Consider the following 18190-nt stretch of genomic DNA (forward strand, 5'->3'; position numbering starts at 1 on the left):
GTGAAGAACGTCTGGTCCGTAGAAGGCGCCGAAGGGTTTCATCGTACCCGAGCTGGTTACTCAAACCCATCCAGAGAGCCGGATACATTACGGACCTCCTTGGCATCCATCCTGGATCTGAAGCCTCGCATCACACGCCTAATTCCTTTCTGACTGCAAGGTTAGTGTACAAATCTGTAGGTAGGGATTAACTTCCAATTAATTCTTATAATTAATTCTAAATTGGACGTTCTGGCAATCCATGTGTGTGTCTGCGCGAGAGGAATTATCCCTCTCGCAAACATCAGGCGCTCTCTCTGCCTCTCATCCTGTAGCTTTTCCTTTCTTTCTTTTTTTTTTCTCTAGGATCGGTGCTTTTGAAGTTGGCGTCCTTTGTAAATACAAATTGTTGCTTAATTTATTCCTGTGTTTGCCCAACACAAAGGCCGGCCTTTTTCCTTTATGTTTTTTTTCTCTCGCCCCTTTGATTTATAATAGAGGTTAAATAGCATAACAGATATTTAGAACCAATCTTGCTGTTTTTTTATGCGTTACATATTGTTCTTTTTTTATTATCTCGTGGCCAATAAGCTAAAGATTTTATCTCGGGAACTATAAACGGTTTTGGTTTTATAGTTTAAAATCTGTGTCAAACATCTGGATGAAAACAACAGCAATGGGTAGGAATACGGGGACACCAAAAACACAAACAGTTGAGTAGGTCCCTGGGAGCCACCGGGGGCTGAGCCCAAGACCCTGGCAAATTCAATGTGCTGTGAGCTATAAGAACCGCCAAGACTAACGGAGAACCTGTTACAAAGTTTCCTGCTTCTCTTCCTCCCTGGAGCCTGAGGTTACCTACCTCCAGAAGCTCCAGGACCAAAACTCAGTTGAAGTCCAAGAGGAACCGGTCGCCGGAAGCTCGGGGTCGCCGGGAACTCAATGAGTTATCTCCCGAGTCCACTCTGTAGTGGATGGAACGCTGTGGATAGCCAGACCTACTCTTTATCTTTATCTGATTATATGCAAATTGCTTTCCAGAAGACCATTAACTCCCCGCGGAGTTCATTTTTCTAAGTGTCTCCATTTAAATTGGAGACCGGGTCACACTTCTCAAATGAAAAGTAAAGTGGCAACTTCCCTCCTCACCTTCTCTTCAAGCCGGTAATTGCAGCAGAACCTTGCGTGATCTTCGGAATGCTTCTTCGGAGGCGTCGGTTCCGTATACTTTACACGTACCGCGTATCCCCCTTTAGAACGTCCCTCCGTGTCAAAGAATTACATCCGCACAATTTGTTCTGCTGTATTAGCAGCCGAACTGTGACATCCAAAAGAGTTTAGTGCTTTGGATCAAAGGCAAGGTGATCGTTGGATGCGACCAACTCCGGAGAACCTGAGTTTTCCAATAATCGGAACGGAATTCTTGTGATGATAAAAGCCGGGATGACAACGCTTCTGCTGCTTCTTAATGCGGGCCTGGCTGTCACCTAAAGACAATGTCTTGCATCAAAGGACCCGGGTGATAAGACATTGAATTTTCCAGTTGGAGTTTCAAATCGTTTTATCTTTTTTGATTTGCCAAGGATCGCCATTCAAATCTTCTCCGACTATACGGCTCTTGAGAGTGGACAACCCAAGTCTGAGTGGAAAATCTCTTTATAAAGACGCACCGGAAGCCATGCATCAATAACGATTCCGGTTCAAAGATGGAGCAAGTGGCCTTATCATCGTTCCAACGTACAGAAACTTTGCCCCAACGTCATGTGGTCTCCAATGGGTGTTATGTACAAAGACCTATCATGGCGCATCTCCCTCATACTTCATATGGAAGAGGTGCAGAACCTCGTGCAATTCCTCCAACCCTCAGGAACAGCGGTCTCCCCGATGACAATAAACTCCGTAGGTTCGAAAGCTTAGTTGCAGACGCAATCTCGCCATCTCTCCCGACGTCTGCTGCTTAGAGATTCTTGTATTTCGAAAAAGTCTTTATGGTTCAGTGAGATGTTTTCGTTATGCCAGGACCTGCCGGTGTTTGTTAAATCATAAAGTACATCATCGATAAAGTAGCGAGCCGTTAATAAACTCTCGGTCTCCAAGCTCCCCGAACGCAAATCCCTGCTCGTTGCGTTAGCTGCGACGCCAGCTTGAATCGCTCGGGCGCCACTTGGCGTCTCTCCTGCTGAAACCTCGCTCTAGGATTACTGATATGGTTAACCGAAGCTGTGGAATCCCAGCCATCCTCCACAATTCTTGTGCTCTGCGGCCAAGCAGGTGCATGTAGTAAAAACACAGGAGCTACGCCTCAAGGGATGACGCGTCAAACTCGCTCCCTGAAGTCTGCGTTCCTGCCATGGCCATGTCTTCAGGATTGGAGTTTGATGCCCCTGGAGGGCTTAGTGCTCGAAACCTCAGGAGAAATTATTTCAAAGACACACAATGCCACCTGATGTCAAGCAGGTAAACATGTTGCCGTTAGCGGCTACAACGGGACTTCTGCTGATAGTGTCCTTTCTGATGGGGTTTTTATCATGACTAGATCTGGTAGGGGGTATCTAACGCTATCCTTTCTTAAGATATTCAACATATTGCGTTACTGAACAATATTACCCCGTGGACCTAATGTCCCTGCTGTTTTCAAAGACTGAAACTGACCAGCGACGTAGGGCAAAAAGTCACTCGATCTCTTTAAAAGGACTTCACCATCATAAGGTCCGGTATCTCAGCCGCATGATGCTGCAGATGATATGGGGTCTTAACCACCATCGGGTACCATTGGCGGAGGGAACAGCCTGTACACAAGACCCTCATGGCCATAGTGTATAGTTAAGTATATATAAATATGTGTATATATATATATATATTATATATCCTATAACCAGCTAGTTTCCCCTTTACTCTTGTATCTTCATCTTCAACCTATTCGCTGGTTTAACAAATTGATACAGAATATTACAGATTTAGCGCCCTGTGACACTGTAGCTTCCACGGCGTCGCAGGAACGGAGGTTACTGTTAAAACATCACACAGTTTAAAAGGAACGAAGAGACGGATTGTAAATAAATAAGCAGCTCTGCCGGCGAGAGGGATTCTCATGGGAGTCAAGCAAACGGGGAACCCAGCCGTCCGCTTCTTGGTTCAGTTCTCATTGATAGCTGTGTACAAGTGTACCTGGCCCCCTCACACCCTTCGAAGCGTAGCCCCGTTTAGGAGGGCGTCACCAGTTGATCCATTAACATCCGTTTCAAACACACTGGATCCCGTCAGAGTAGGAGACATCCACCAGCTGCAGAGCTACTGCGACTCTCCCACGTCGTTCCTAAATCTCCAGGCTAAAAAGTAACAGAATTAAAAGAAAGAAAGAAGAAAAAAAAAAGGAAAAAAAATAATATATATATAAATATAATAAACATACCTTCATATAACAAAAATACTATAAATTTCCTTGTTTAATAAAAATTACTTTTAATAAAATATAAACAGGAATATTCTAATTACCAAAAATAAAAGAAAATACCTATTAAAAATGTCCTATTTTTAAATAACTTTTAATAAAATATAAATAGGAACATTCTAATTACCAAAAAAAAAATACCTAATAAAAATGAGATGAATAATCTCGCACAAATAAAAAAAAAAAAACAATCTGCTAGGGTAGGCAGCTGGCTAATTGCCGGTTTCATTGTACGGATAATCCCGGTATTGTCAGAAAAATTGCTATCTGGTTACATTGGTAGCCGTTTTTATTGTTTGGAGGATTTTTTTTTATTATTTTTTTGTGGGGTTTTGGTAATTATAGTTTATTTATTTGTATTCAATAACTGTTTTTTTTATTATTATTCTCAGCAAGGTTACAGCTTTTGTTGTTTAAATCTCTTAATAGAAGTAATTAAACTGTCTTAACTTCAAACCGCTCAACAGCAACATGTTCCTTCAGAAAAAAAGGTTGAGTTGGATCAAGTGCCGTTGAGTTGCTCGTCAAGCCTTGGCGTTGAGTCAGAGATCGAGTGTCTCATTATTCTATAGGTTAGGTTGGGGTTGAGTTGAACGTCGAGTTGGGCAGCTCTATCAAGTTGATTGCTGTTATGGGTCGACTTATCCCCTACGTCAGTCACGTTGACCTTGCCGAGCTGCAGCTTCCATGAACGTACGAGTTCCTTGGCTTGTCATCGCAACAAGATGTCAGTCAAGTCAACTTGACCCGAGGCAGCGTGGACTGTGGTCGAGTCGGCAGTCAGGATAGTTTTGGAGAAGTCCTTCATTTTCAGCTCGAGTAACTCAACCGTCCACTGGGTCCAACTGGAGCCCCCACGAGAGCCGGCTTCACTAAATGGCGCGCCCGCTCCTCCGAGTCATGAACGGCTGAGCTGACCGCGTCCGGTGTGTAGGTTAATCACAACTCGCTGTATAGCGAATAAACGCCACGGCCATGAAATCCATTACACCTTCTCTGTTGGGACTCTCAAACCACCGGTCTGTACAGCCGTCCAATCGCCGCTAATATCGGAAGAACGACCGGATATCTACAGATTTTTGGTGTTTATTTAAATACCGCAACATTTCTTTCATTAAAGAATTTTTTGTTTAATCTCAGCCATTCGTTTAAACTCATAGCGTGGATTCCATTTACCAAAATATACAAATTTTCACTTTTATTTTTTTTTTTTTTTTAACGGCTCTTATCAAAAATCAAAACAAATATGTTTTTTTTTTTTTTTTTTATGAAAACATAACACATCCTCAAACCACATATTTAATAATTAGCAGTTAGAGAAAGTCGGATCGGAGGAGGAAGCGGTTAACGCTTTCCGTGCCAGAAAAAAAACGGCAACAGATTGCAAAGTAAAAAACAAGTAGCCAGAATTGTGAGTCATGTGATTGGTATAAATATTGCTTTTACGGCCGTTTGATGTTTTTTGGAAGGAAACGCTTATATGTAGGAGTTATCTGACAGCTTCATAAAGAGTTTTTATTTTTCTGTCGGACTCGTGCGGTTAACCCATCGAGTGCAGTAAGTTTTGCGAGACTCGGTGGGTATTTTTGGGCCGGTGTTGTGGCAGATGAGACCCTAGTGTGCGCACCTGTGCACTATGGCACACGGACCCTTGTGCCGAGTCTGGATACCATGCAGCTGCCTTGTAGTAATTTAGCCAGATAGCTGATGGGTATTACACCATGGAAACCATTCTAGGCTCGCCTCTCTTGTTCCGGAAGCCCGAGGCTAGTTTCCACTCACTCGAATGCTTACGAAGCTCCTGGAAGCGGCCTATGGCCAGCACCGAGAGTGTGCGCCGAGCTTTCATCCAGACGAGACAGCATTATTGTAATTGTAAAGAACCAAAAAAAAAACCTCAGGGGCATCAAATGTAAAATTAATTTTATTTTTATAACACATGATTTAGTGAATAGCGGCCCTGCAGCTGCCGTAAGACTGCAAAAAAGAAAATAATTGCTCTCGGTCAGCTGGTGCACATTATTTTTGCATCGTGTTTGAAACTTTTATAAAGGAAAAAGCAGATGACTTCCTTTGACGAATGATGTCATAACGCATCAAATAGCCAAACAAGGATACTTGTATTAGGGGGTGGGGTCAGGGGAGGGGCTTTACCCAGACTTTTTATGTGACTTTGTGCCCTATTGCGGGGTATTTGTGTCACTGAGTGAGGCACTTAAAAGAAGAATAATTTTGTTTACCCCGTTTAATTTATAAAGCTGTTTCTTGCTGTTCTTATATACACATTATCGGGGCTTTTACCCCCATACCCAGCAAACATTCTGACCTCCTAGAAAAGAGGGGCATCAGGGGAGGAGAGAAGGGAATCAAAAGAGAGATTGCTGTGAGTTGGTGGCACATTAAACCCATGGATATTATTTGAATGCTGAACATACAACACTTGTTTTGTCATTTCATATTAATGCTGAGTATGAGTGGGAGAGGGATTTGCCCCGACGTGTGGATCTACTCTGGATCTTAAAGATATTCTCAGCGGTATAAGCCTAACACAGAAACAGAATCTGCCGGCAGATCGGCCCCATCCGGCCCCCGTCTAGTCGCCCGTTTCTCCTGCTGTAAAGACTCAAACCTTAATCAGTCGTGGGTCTCGCTTTAGATTCAGGAGCCGTATGTCTATCCCGCGCATGTTTAATACCCTCACTGTATTACCCTCTACCACTTCTGCACTTTCCTTGAAACCTATAATGCTAAAGGCTACATTAAAAATAATACGGCCTTTAATGAGTATTTGCCACATTTTGTTTCATTGTTTCTCTTTATAAAGTATTCCTTTTTTTTGTTGCAAAGACTTGGTGTCGCCCTCCAGGTTATAAAATACCCTCCAAATAGGTGAATAAATATTTTTGCTGCTCGGGTGCAGATTAGTCGACGGCTGACATGACTCGGTGTAATTCCCAAAAATCAAATAGCACTCCGTGCCAAATCGGGCGCCGCGGTGGAGCAGAGAACGCCCGTTAGAGATCAAAGAGCCACAATCTGTTTATTGGCGATTTATGTAAGTGAGCTTTTATCAGTCTGACATTTAGACTTGAATTTGCATAGCAATTAAACATATGCTTAATTATCAACTAGTCATATTCAGACGCTTGGAAGTGCCATTTAAATTTGCAACATGGCTGTTAGTTACCTCTCGAGCGCTGTAGGTCATGCGAGGGTTAAATCCTACCTGCCCCAACTCACCCCTCCCCCCCCCGGCACCCCTGTTATCTAGCACATTGCGGCTGTGAGATCCACGGGAACCCGAGGCGCCGCCGTTCTGTTTCCACCACCCTCAGCAGTCGCCTTTTATTTTGGGCAATAATCGTTATGTAAATGGAGTGATTTGCTATTTCTTCCTTGTTTGCTTTATGGGAAACTAAACGCTTCCCCTTCTCCAAGAGAAGGCAATTCTGGTGTAATAATGGCTTAGAAGCGTTACGATATTATACTTCAATTAAAATAGTTTGAACAAAACTGTCTCAAGTGGGCCCCAGTAGCAGCTGCATAACGCCTACTCCGTTCCACAATTACACGGGTAAAGAATGGCTTTCCTCGGGCCGGAGATGAGCCAAGTCAGCACTGGATATGAGCTTTTCACCGTTAAAGTGCATTTTAAAAGTCTCATGTTAAAAATCCTACGCGGTCCGCCACTTAATGATGTAAGAGCGGCCGACGGCTGGATATCCGTGATGTCACGTTACACATATCCAGCCGGCGGCCGCTTAATGATGTCAGAGCAGCAGACGGCCAGATAGCCACAATGTCACATTACACATATCTAGCCGGCGGCCGCTTAATAATGTAAGAGTGGCCAACGGCTGGATATCCGCGATGTCACATTACACATATCCAGCCGGCGGCTGCTTAATGATGTAAGAGCGGCAGACGGCCGGATATCCGTGATGTCACATTACACATATCCAGCCGGCGGGTGCTTAATGATGTAAGAGCGGCAGACGACCGCATACCCGCGATGTCACGTTATGCATATCCAGTCGGCGGATATTTTAGGAATGTGCATACGCGGGAACATGGCAGAGTTGACCCGGAGTCTTCTGGTGAAGAACTGCCAATCAGTTGCTTCATCCTCGATGCAAAGAAGTGACGTATAACCACGCCCCTTCCTTATCTAGGTTCCGCCCACCTCGTTCCCGTCCTATTTAGGGCTAACTGGGGCTAGTTCCACCCATGTCTTCCTAGCCCCGCCCTGAATATAGCCACGCCCATCGAAGAGGGTCAGCTGCGGTTAGCCAACCCTGGAAAGGGGAACATTGGTTAATATAGGAGCGATTCCTCTTTAAATAAAGAGCATCTTCAATTAGCAACTTAGGCTTCCAGACTAACTATAACTTTAATATTATAGTTTAATGAAAAGCCTGGGGCATCCATTGTGTTCCGTGTCTTTGTCTTCTCCGAGTTTAGAACATCGTGGCTTCCCCTCCCTTCATCAGATAGTTCTTCTCGGTATTCACCCGCCAGTTCTGCTTGTTAAAACCGAGATGCATGAAATCGGGTATCTCCCTGAATCAATCGTTCTTTCAACATACTCAACAAAACACAGAGCGGGAATTCACGCCCGGGGCAAAAAAAGTCCTTCCGCCTTGAATATTTCTCGCTAATAATCCTCATTAGATTAACAATTTTCTACAAAAAGAATCGACGTGAGAGAAAAATCAAGGCTTTATGTCAAAACTTTTTTTGAGCAGACCTGTGACTTTCAGAAGTCGGAGCCAGATATTTACTAACAATTTGGGGGAAAAAATGACTGATCGTAATCCACGTAATTTCAAGATGGCGACCAATCTCCGCAGGATACCATGGCCGTTTCCCCCGTTTGGTTTAGGTAGTACATCTCAGCCTTAATCAGCTTTGTATTTCAGTAATATCTGTAGGTCCTTGGGTTGGTTCTTGGGCTATAGGCTTCCATCAACGAAAACTTGAACCTCTAGCCATGGACTACATCTTCCATGATTCTTAAAGAACCAAAGGTCTTCACATGCGGTAGGGTATCTCTAAAGACCTCACGATCTGCTTGCAAGTTGGTTGTAGAGTGGGTTATGCAACAATGGTATGATCCACTCTCGTTGGCATTACCTACTCTCAATGGTATGACCCACTCTGACCATAGCATTTGGCGGGACAACCGGTACAAAGCCCAGAATGCCCAAGGCTGGCTGATCATCATGGGAAAACATGGTCCTGGCTGCCTTGGTGCCGTCTCTACGCGGCCGGAAACCTATAGCTTTGCATACATTGGTTTCTAAAGGAGTCAGCTTCTCGTGGCAGACCGAACGAGCGTCGTAGGCGTTCGAAGTTCTGCTCTTAGTAGAACGGTTAAGACCGTGTTCCGTGGACCAGCGGAGATGTGCAAAGAATATGCCTGCAAGCCCAAGCTTCCAAACCCAATTATACCTCCCAGACTAGATCTGAGTTTCCCAGAAGCAGACGGTTTTTGTCATGCTGATATTGTGATCCTTCAGGCAATTCCTGGCAAAAACAGCTCTTTTTTTGTGCGTTTCCATGCCTGATTAGCTGCAGCTGTGCCTCCAGAGACATCTCAGAGCATCACTTAGCAGAACAGAATCCTCTCGCTGCACGCTCGGTAGCCTCGGTAAGCATTTTCCCTCGGCTCACCCCGGATTTAGGGCTCGGCGGAGGGCCGGCTAGGGTCAGGGTCTCTTTGCAAGACATATTTTGATTAAACACCGCCTTTCGGCGTGGCTCTTTCGGGTTATTCCACCAAACTTCTTTCCCGGAGAACGGAGAAGATGAGCTCAGGCCTGATTCCTAAAAGCCGCTGCTCGGAGAATTTGAGTTTAATGAGGTTCCTGGTTTTATCACAGAGACTTATCACACATAAGCGCCATTTAAATCGGGGGAGGGGGCAGACCATCCATTCCGTGAAGGGGCAGATTATCAGGATGAAGGGATGAAGGGGTAGATTAGGGTTAATGGGCAGATTATCTGGTCGAAAAAGTAGATTATCAGTGTGAAGGGGCATATTATCAGGGTGAAGGGGCAGATTAAGGTGAATGGACAGACTCTCTGGTCATAGGAATAGATTATGGTGAATGGGGAGATTATCGAGATAAAGGGGCAGTTTATCAGGGTCAATGAGCAGACCCTGAGGGTGAAGGGCAGATTATCACAGTGATGGCTTCTTGGACAGCTTCTCGGGGCAATGGGCAGATCGACAGAATGAGCGGGTCGGCTATAGCTGCTTATATAGTTACCCCATAGAGACTTCCTATATGCCCCCTACAGGTTCTTATATGAACGAGTCGCACAGGACCCTCCACCGCCCCCGCTCACGTGTATTTAAAACGGGTCTAAATCTCATTTATTATGACTGTGTCCGGCGTGGGCCGCCAGACGCGAAGTCGTCACCTTTTATTGTTCAGACTCGGCGGTTTTATGCTGCTGTAATGCGGATCCGTATATCAGAATCCAGCCCGCGTGCTAAAAACATTAGAGCTCAGAAAGGCTTGCGGAGGTTAATCGCCTCTGAGTCGGCCCGTGAACATTTTCATGCTCCAACTAGCCTTATTTTAACTGTGAAATATTATTTTAAAGTATCCTTTTTTTTTGCGCATGTCTTTGAGTCGTTCAATGCAGTCATTACGTGTGAAGCTTTAGGATGGGCCGAGCTTGAAATATAATATAAATAGAGCGGATAATGTTCTATGTGTGCATGCGCGCTGACAGTACCACTCCATAACTCTTACTAGATTTCACACATGCGTCTCCGTTATACCGATAAAACCATTGTTTTGCTCCATAATATAATGCACTAGGGGGTTATATTACTGTATACAGCGCTGGGGGTTATATTACTGTATACAGCACTGGGGGTTATATTACTGTATACAGCGCTGGGGGTTATATTACTGTATACAGCGCTGGGGGTTATATTACTGTATACAGCGCTGGGGGTTATATTACTGTATACAGCGCTGGGGGGGTTATTACTGTATACAGTGCTGGGGGTTATTACTGTATACAGCGTGGGGGTTATATTACTGTATACGGTGCTGGGGGTTATTACTGTATACAGTGCTGGGGGGTTATATTACTGTATACAGCGCTTGGGGTTATATTAATGTATACAGTGCTGGGGGTTATATTACTGTATACAGCGCTGGGGGGATATTACTGTATACAGCACTGGGGGGTTATATTACTGTATACAGCGCTGGGGGTTATATTACTGTATACAGCGCTGGGGGGTTATATTACTGTATACAGCGCTGGGGTTATATTACTGTATTCAGCGCTGGGGGTTATTACTGTATACATCGCTGGGGGGTTATATTACTGTATACAGCGCTGGGGGGTTATATTACTGTATACAGCGCTGGGGTTATATTACTGTATTCAGCGCTGGGGGGTTATATTACTGTATACAGCGCTGGGGGTTATATTACTGTATACAGCGCTGGGGGGTTATATTACTGTATACAGCGCTGGGGGTTATATTACTGTATACAGCGCTGGGGGGTTATATTTCTGTATACAGCGCTGGGGGTTATATTACTGTATATAGCGCTGGGGGGTTATATTTCTGTATACAGCGCTGGGGGTTATATTACTGTATACAGTGCTGGGGGTTATATTACTGTATACAGCGCTGGGGGGTATATTTCTGTATACAGCGCTGGGGGTTATATTACTGTATACAGCGCTGGGGGTTATATTACTGTATATAGCGCTGGGGGGTTATATTTCTGTATACAGCGCTGGGGGTTATATTACTGTATACAGTGCTGGGGGTTATATTACTGTATACAGCGCTGGGGGTTATATTACTGTATACAGTGCTGGGGGTTATATTACTGTATACAGTGCTGGGGGTTATATTACTGTATACAGTGCTGGGGGCTATATTACTGTATACAGCGCTGGGGGGTTATATTGCTGTATACAGAGCTGGGGGTTATATTACTGTATACAGCGCTGGGGGGTTATATTACTGTATACAGTGCTGGGGGCTATATTACTGTATACAGCGCTAGGGGTTATATTACTGTATACAGCGCTGGGGGGTTATATTACTGTATACAGCGCTGGGGGGTTATATTACTGTATACAGCGCTGGGGGGTTATATTACTGTATACAGCGCTGGGGGTTATATTACTGTATACAGCACTGGGGGGTTATATTACTGTATACAGCGCTGGGGGTTATATTACTGTATACAGCGCTGGGGGTTATATTACTGTATACAGTGCTGGGGGTTATATTACTGTATACAGCGCTGGGGGGTTATATTACTGTATACAGCGCTGTGGTTTATTACAAAAACAATAACAGGTTCTTCTTGTACAATTAGCTGTTTTCGTCGTTCTGGGACAGCGTGGTTAAAGCGAAACATTTGCGTCGTTCGCCTGGCCAAAATGTATCAATCCGGAAGGCTCTGGGATGAACTCGGTTGCGTTTCCTTGCGGCCGCTGGCGGCACTCGCCGGCCAGAGCTGTCTCAATACATTATTTTTCATTTCTATAAACAAAGATGAAGCATTTAAAACATTAGCAGGAATTATGATAACTCGGAGTGCGCAGAAAATGCTGGAATTATAAATTATAGCCGCGCAGGAATTGGCAAAGTAATCCAAATGCATCTTAAACGATATCATTTATAACGATTAAAGGCAGAATGAATCAACAATCCCGCTCGGTCCTGGAACAAAACCCCATTTTGTTAAAAGTAATGCAGACATTTTTGGGAAATATTTATATTTTATACAAAATAAGCTTTTTTTTAATCCTTTTTAATTTTGTTGACGCCCAAATTTGGCGCAGGGAGTCAGCTGCTCTCTGATGCCAGAAAACATTATATTATGGGGCAAAAACTATAACAAAAAGAAAACAGAACAATATTTATGAAAAACGTATTTTAGTCCGATGCGAGTAATAAAATATCCGGTGGGTGTATAATTCGCCCCGCGCGTGAGCTTACATTCTAAAAACATAAGATGCATTTTATTAAATTCACCCCATCTTTTTTTAAATTAAAAGGCCAAGGTCGGAGTTCGTACATATACCCCCTCCCCCCCCCCGACAAGACGCCATTCCCATCCTTCCTCTAATATCTCCTTCCATTTCCGAGGCTTGACCTTTGCCCTCTACGGGAAAACGCGGTGGCCGCATACAATGTATAGATAAATCCCAAACCCCCCCCCCCCGGCTCGCCATCCCCCTCCCCGGCTCGACGCACAATCATTTATTATTCATATCGCCTCTAAGAATGAGATAAAAACACTGAACTCGCACGTTCGGAGAAATCTAACACTTGTCAGGATAATGTTTTATTCCCCATTCCACGGATGGTACAAATTTACACTTAAAAAGGCCAATTCCCCCGGAATGTCAATTTTTCATAAGAGAAACATGTCCGTTTGTTGCAACGTACAATAATCTCCATATTAATCCTCATGCATGGCGATGATACCCAATCCTACGAGGGTTAAAAGTCCCTCTGCCTATTATAGCCCTGTATGCGTTTTATTGCATGTAATTATAAAAAAAAACTAAGCATTTTTGTAGCCCGAATGATGTCATACTTTATATTGTTACGATATTAGAACAGATTTATGTAAATGACACGTTTTTATCTTTCTTCCTCTTAGACAATCCACGTGGCCATTGTGTGCGCCGGTTATAACGCCAGCCGGGACGTTGTTACGCTGGTGAAGTCCGTCTTGTTTCACAGGTAAAAATTTGCATTTCCTTTTTTTTGTAACACATGGGCCCATTAAGCCCCCCCATGTTGGGTCAATACCCCAGATCTGGCCAGACAGGTAAGTCTATCCGGCCATAGGTGTAATTGGGATATATATATATACAGCACTTAAAACTATAACTCCCATGATGCGTGTTTAGCTGTCATGGGAATTGTAGTTGCCACAACAACCAATCATCAGACAGTTACAGTTACTTGATTGGATTCTTTTGTGCTCCCTTTCTGTCCATCTGAGTGCTTCTGAAGCTTAGGCTGGAAATGGCGTCATGGAGGTATTTACGGAAGGTTCAACGTGGTTGTTACGGACCTACCTGGCCCAAGAGTTGCTTTGGAAGAGTCACAGAAAGGAAACGGGGGTCTCTGGAGGGAGTATGAGACAAGCACAATTCTGAAGGCAAGGAGGCTGAGGGGAGCAGGGTGACCCACAGGCCGAAGGGGGAGCCGAGGGCGACCAATCTGGGGAGGTAGCTGACAGCCGAAGTCCAGGAGATTAGCCGAGGTCTGAAGCACTGTGAGGGACCCATGCCTCTCGTGTGACGCAGCTAGAAGTCATAGGATCCGAGCTGTAGCTCCTCACTGTGCTGTGCGCACAGAAATGATGTCACTTCCTGGCGCGCAGTGTGAGAGAGGAAGCTACAGGCCGCAGCATGTAAGTACTTGCCCACTTTCCGGCAGGCACTGTCTGTAAGGGGGCATCAAAGACTGGCTAGAAAGGACAAATACCCGAGGAAACCCGTGCATGTGGTAAATACCTCACGGAAGGGGAGAGGAAGAGGGGCCCTTACCTTAATGTGGCCTTTAGGGACCGGGTCCTCATTTAATGTCACTGAGCACATTTCTAGGTCAGGCCAAGTTTCGGTAATATATATTTGACACGCGTCGGAAGCTTTTTGTTCTCGTGCATTTGTGAGACAAAGCCTCCTAATAAATACATTAAAGGCTCAGAAGACCTAATCATGACACCGCCGAGTCCTCCTCTGTCTAAAAGCCGCTGGAGAGAATTGTTCAGAACACAAAGCCGAGGCTTTTTGGTGATGAAAACTTTGCTGACACCTCAATAGAAACCTCTTATCCAGGGAAACGAGAACAAGGAGAGTGGCTTCTGGCCCGAGTTACAACATTTTCCGCTGAAATCCAGCAGGGTTTGAGATGCTTGCAGTAATGGATGCATTATTTAACCCACTGAGTGCTGGGGAGAGGGGCAGAGACCATTAAATAATAACTTTTAAAAAATTATATACAAAAAAATATTATATATATATATATAAATAATATTTCTTTAAAAATGTGCTTGGTATTTTCTTGGTAAAATTATGAAAATACCGTATTTGCTCGATTATAAGACGACCCTGATTATAAGACGACCCCCCAAAATCTGAATATTAACTTAGGAAAAAAAGAAAAAGCCTGAATATAAGACGACCCCAAAGGAAAAAAGTTTTACCAGTAAATGTTAATTCATGTAAACTATTTTTTTTTTAATAAAAGCTATGATTGAGAAAAATATTTTTTTTGTTTTTATTTCTTGTATTTTCTAACCTGTCCCCCAGTTACGCACATCTGCCCCCAGGCTTGCCACACCAATATGGCACTGTGGCCCATGATATGCCTTTTAACCCTCTATATGCCACTGTGCCCCATGGTATGCCTTTTGACCCCCTATGTGCCACTCTGCCTCCAGAAATGCCTTATACCTCTATATCCCATTCTGGCATTTAGGGGTTAAAATGCATATTATGGGGCAGAGTGGCATATAGGGAGGTATAAGGAATTTCAGGAGGCAGAGTGCTCTATTAAATGCCCCCTTAACGCCACTCCAGAAATGCCCTATGCCCCCATTTAACACACACACACACACCCTATACCCCCATTTAACTAACACACACACTCTCTCTCCCCCCCTCTCCCCCTCTCTCTCCCCCCCTCTCTCACCCCCCCTCTCCCCCCTTTCTGTTTTTAAGATATTTAATCATTTTAGAGTGTGGTAGATAAGTGGAGCAGCCTCCCAGGTAATTTAAACATGCATGGGATCGGCATGCGGCTCCTGAATCTCAGACGAGGTTTGAGTCTTTACAGCAGGAGAAACGGGTGACTAGACGGGGGGCCGAATGGGGCCGATCTATTGCCAAAGACATATTTCACCGCTCCTTCTATCCATGTCTTTATCCATGGCTGGGGTCAATAAGGTCCTAGCAATGCACGGCTCAGACATAAGACCCTGGCTCCCCGCGCCGGCACACGATGATTAGATGATGTGCGTATTAGATGCTCAGCGAGTGTCTGTTTCCTCTAGAATATACACATTGCTACTCTTGTTAGCGTTCCTATAACACAATTATGTAAATAGCTGATTAAGGACATAATTGCATTAAGGAACTCGACAAACTGATAGCTACCAGCAGCAACAATGTCACGTCTCTCCCCCGGCGCCCGGATCTTTGCTCCACGCGGGTCGTTACGTTGTTGACGGCCAGCGCCGCTAATTCCCGGGAGACGGAATTAGATTTTAATGGATATCATTTGAATAGCAAATGAACGGATTCGTTCCCCGGCGGACGCCAAAGGGTGTCAGCCATCCGTCAGGCGGGGAGACAGAAAAAGGAAGTCCAAGTTCTTCTTTCATCCAAGAGATGGCTGCTCCTCGGAGCGCGACTAACGGCGGTCTCTGTGCTCACATCAGTAGATAAGGGGTGGAAGTCATCGGAAAAAATGCCGGATAATTGTATTTCGGAAAGCCGGGAGGTGGGATAAACACTGACTGCAGGACTTATTGAGATGCGGAAGAGCTCATCTGCTTGCCGTAGGTACCGGGCACTGTGCGCTAAGTACAGAAGCAGAAGAGCAGGAAACCCCCGTAAAGTTTTGCGGGGGTCCCCGTTTCCCTGCTGTAAATCCGGTGGTTCCTACAGTGGATGTCGCCTTTCTCAGCCGGACTCTGGGCACATCTTTCTTTCTTAACGAAGCCTCATTTGGTCTGGTACCCATTATAATAGAACCCCCCCCTGCTTGAAATGTGATATGAAATGAATACAGTGATTTGATGAGCTTATAAGCATTGCCCAGTATTATTTCACCCCATCCATTTGTTGACCTCGAGTGTTACATGGAACGCGCCTTTAGTTTTTGTACAGATGGTGACAAGATGCTGTCTTTTTATGCGCAGGAGGAATCCGCTTCACTTCCACCTCATCGCAGACACGATCGCCAAGCAGATCTTGGCCACTCTGTTCCAGACCTGGATGGTCCCCGCCGTGCGAGTGGATTTCTACGACGCCGACGAGCTGAAGGTAACGATGATGAACGGCGATAAGCGCTTAAAAGTCGCCTCCAAAACCCGAGCTTAGATGTAACCAATCAAGGTGTTTAATATTTAGACGGTGCTTGACTCAGCAAGGTTTTATTTGCTAAAAAAAAGTAGAGTAGAACAGTAGAGACAGCTGGATTGGCCCAGCTCTTCACGGACAGAAGTCCTGCATCCAGGAGTCATCTCGGCCTGTGCCCCATCACGGGCCAGAGTCTTCCTTTGCTATGGCTAGTTGAGCACCTCTACACTAAAGTGGACTCACCACCAGTTGACTTGGCCGTCAGGGTCACGGCCGGCTCGGACACGGCAGAGACTCACTACGACCAACCGTAGGGTTCCTCCGACCTCACTAGGAATTTGCCGGTTCCGGTTTGCTGAAGAAGTCTGGGCGATTTCACCTGGAGACCAGCAGGGTCTAATCCCACCAGTTCTTCTCATGACCTTCAGCAAGTCGACCATGCCTGGCGATCTCCCTACACCAGACTGTGGGTCGCTAAGTGAGACAGTGTGGGGCTAGTAATGAAGTCCCAGGTCAACCGTTTCAATTTGTTAGCTAAATCCAAGCTTTAAATGGAAAAATGGCAGACCAGGAGCTGACACTTTTTATTATCACCCTATAACCCACCTACGTCTTCAGGGCTTCATGGGGGGGCAAAAAATGCAGCGGGAAGAACATTTCATTTTTCGTTATATTTTCCATTTTTATGAAATCCGGAGATCACAAGACTCCGTACGCTGTTCATTTTTACCGTTATTCGTATGATTAGCCCAGAAATACAGCGTTCCGCCGGCTGTAGGGGGAAGACTCTCGGCAATTACGAGGATCATTATCACGGAAGACTAAATGAAAAGAATCAGATCCAGGTTTGGCCTGAAAGAAGGAATAATGAGGAGCCTTCAATCAGAAAGATTCAAATGATTCACTTAGCGGCGGTGTTCGGCGGCAAAGCAGATAGAGATAATTTTCTGGAACCTTGCGATATTAAATTAATGAAGACCTTCTGATAAATATTAAAGGAGCGGGTCCTCGAGACACCCACGCGTTCTACAGGATCACACCGGCATGTTGTGCAGAGATACACGGGGTAATTTGCTTGATTGGATGGACCATTAAGGCTTTTACGGAGCTTTCTAGTGGAACACGGGGGGGGGGAGCTGCGCACGTTTCCCAAAACGTTGGTGTTTTTTAGGGAAAAAAATAGCAACTTTTATTTGCTTCTTTTTTCAATATCTGATCCTTTGGGTAGCCATGAGCGCCCCCCCTCCAAAAAAAAAAAAGTATTTCTCGATTCCTGAACCTAATTCATTATCTTTGAATGTAACACGCCCTCCGCATTCATGGTCTGATTTTTATTGCCACTGATTGGCTGCTTGAAGCAGCCAATCGGTGGCAGGAAAGAGTTCCTATTGAACTCAATGGGAGCGCTTTCTGCACATAAGCACAGGGCAGAAAAAAGAGCTGGGGGTTGGCGGGGGGGGGGCAAATGCACATGGGGGCATTCTGGAGAATCTTTAAAAGAAAATTAAAGGGACTGGGCCACTACCATATGTATTAAAGTGCCGGAGTGGCCAGCAGTACATGATTGACACCATTAAAGGTCTCCAAGCCGATGCCTTCAAATAGTTCCCGTCGCATCTTTTTATCGCTTCGAGAGAACAACGATCACAGATTACCCGG

The 18190-nt window shown here is 44.9% G+C and overlaps 1 protein-coding gene across 1 annotated transcript in view; it reads left to right on the plus strand.

The window, feature by feature from the left end:
- LARGE1 (LARGE xylosyl- and glucuronyltransferase 1) overlaps positions 1–18190 on the plus strand; it is an 87993-nt gene that overhangs the window by 29286 nt on the left and 40517 nt on the right. The window contains exons 4-5 of the mRNA XM_053462655.1: positions 13096–13178; positions 16372–16495. Coding sequence (XP_053318630.1) covers positions 13096–13178; positions 16372–16495 — 207 coding nt within the window. The remainder of the gene's footprint in view (positions 1–13095; positions 13179–16371; positions 16496–18190) is intronic.

The sequence above is a fragment of the Spea bombifrons genome, chromosome 4, assembly GCF_027358695.1.
Source record: "Spea bombifrons isolate aSpeBom1 chromosome 4, aSpeBom1.2.pri, whole genome shotgun sequence".
Classification (NCBI taxonomy): Eukaryota; Metazoa; Chordata; class Amphibia; order Anura; family Pelobatidae; genus Spea; species Spea bombifrons.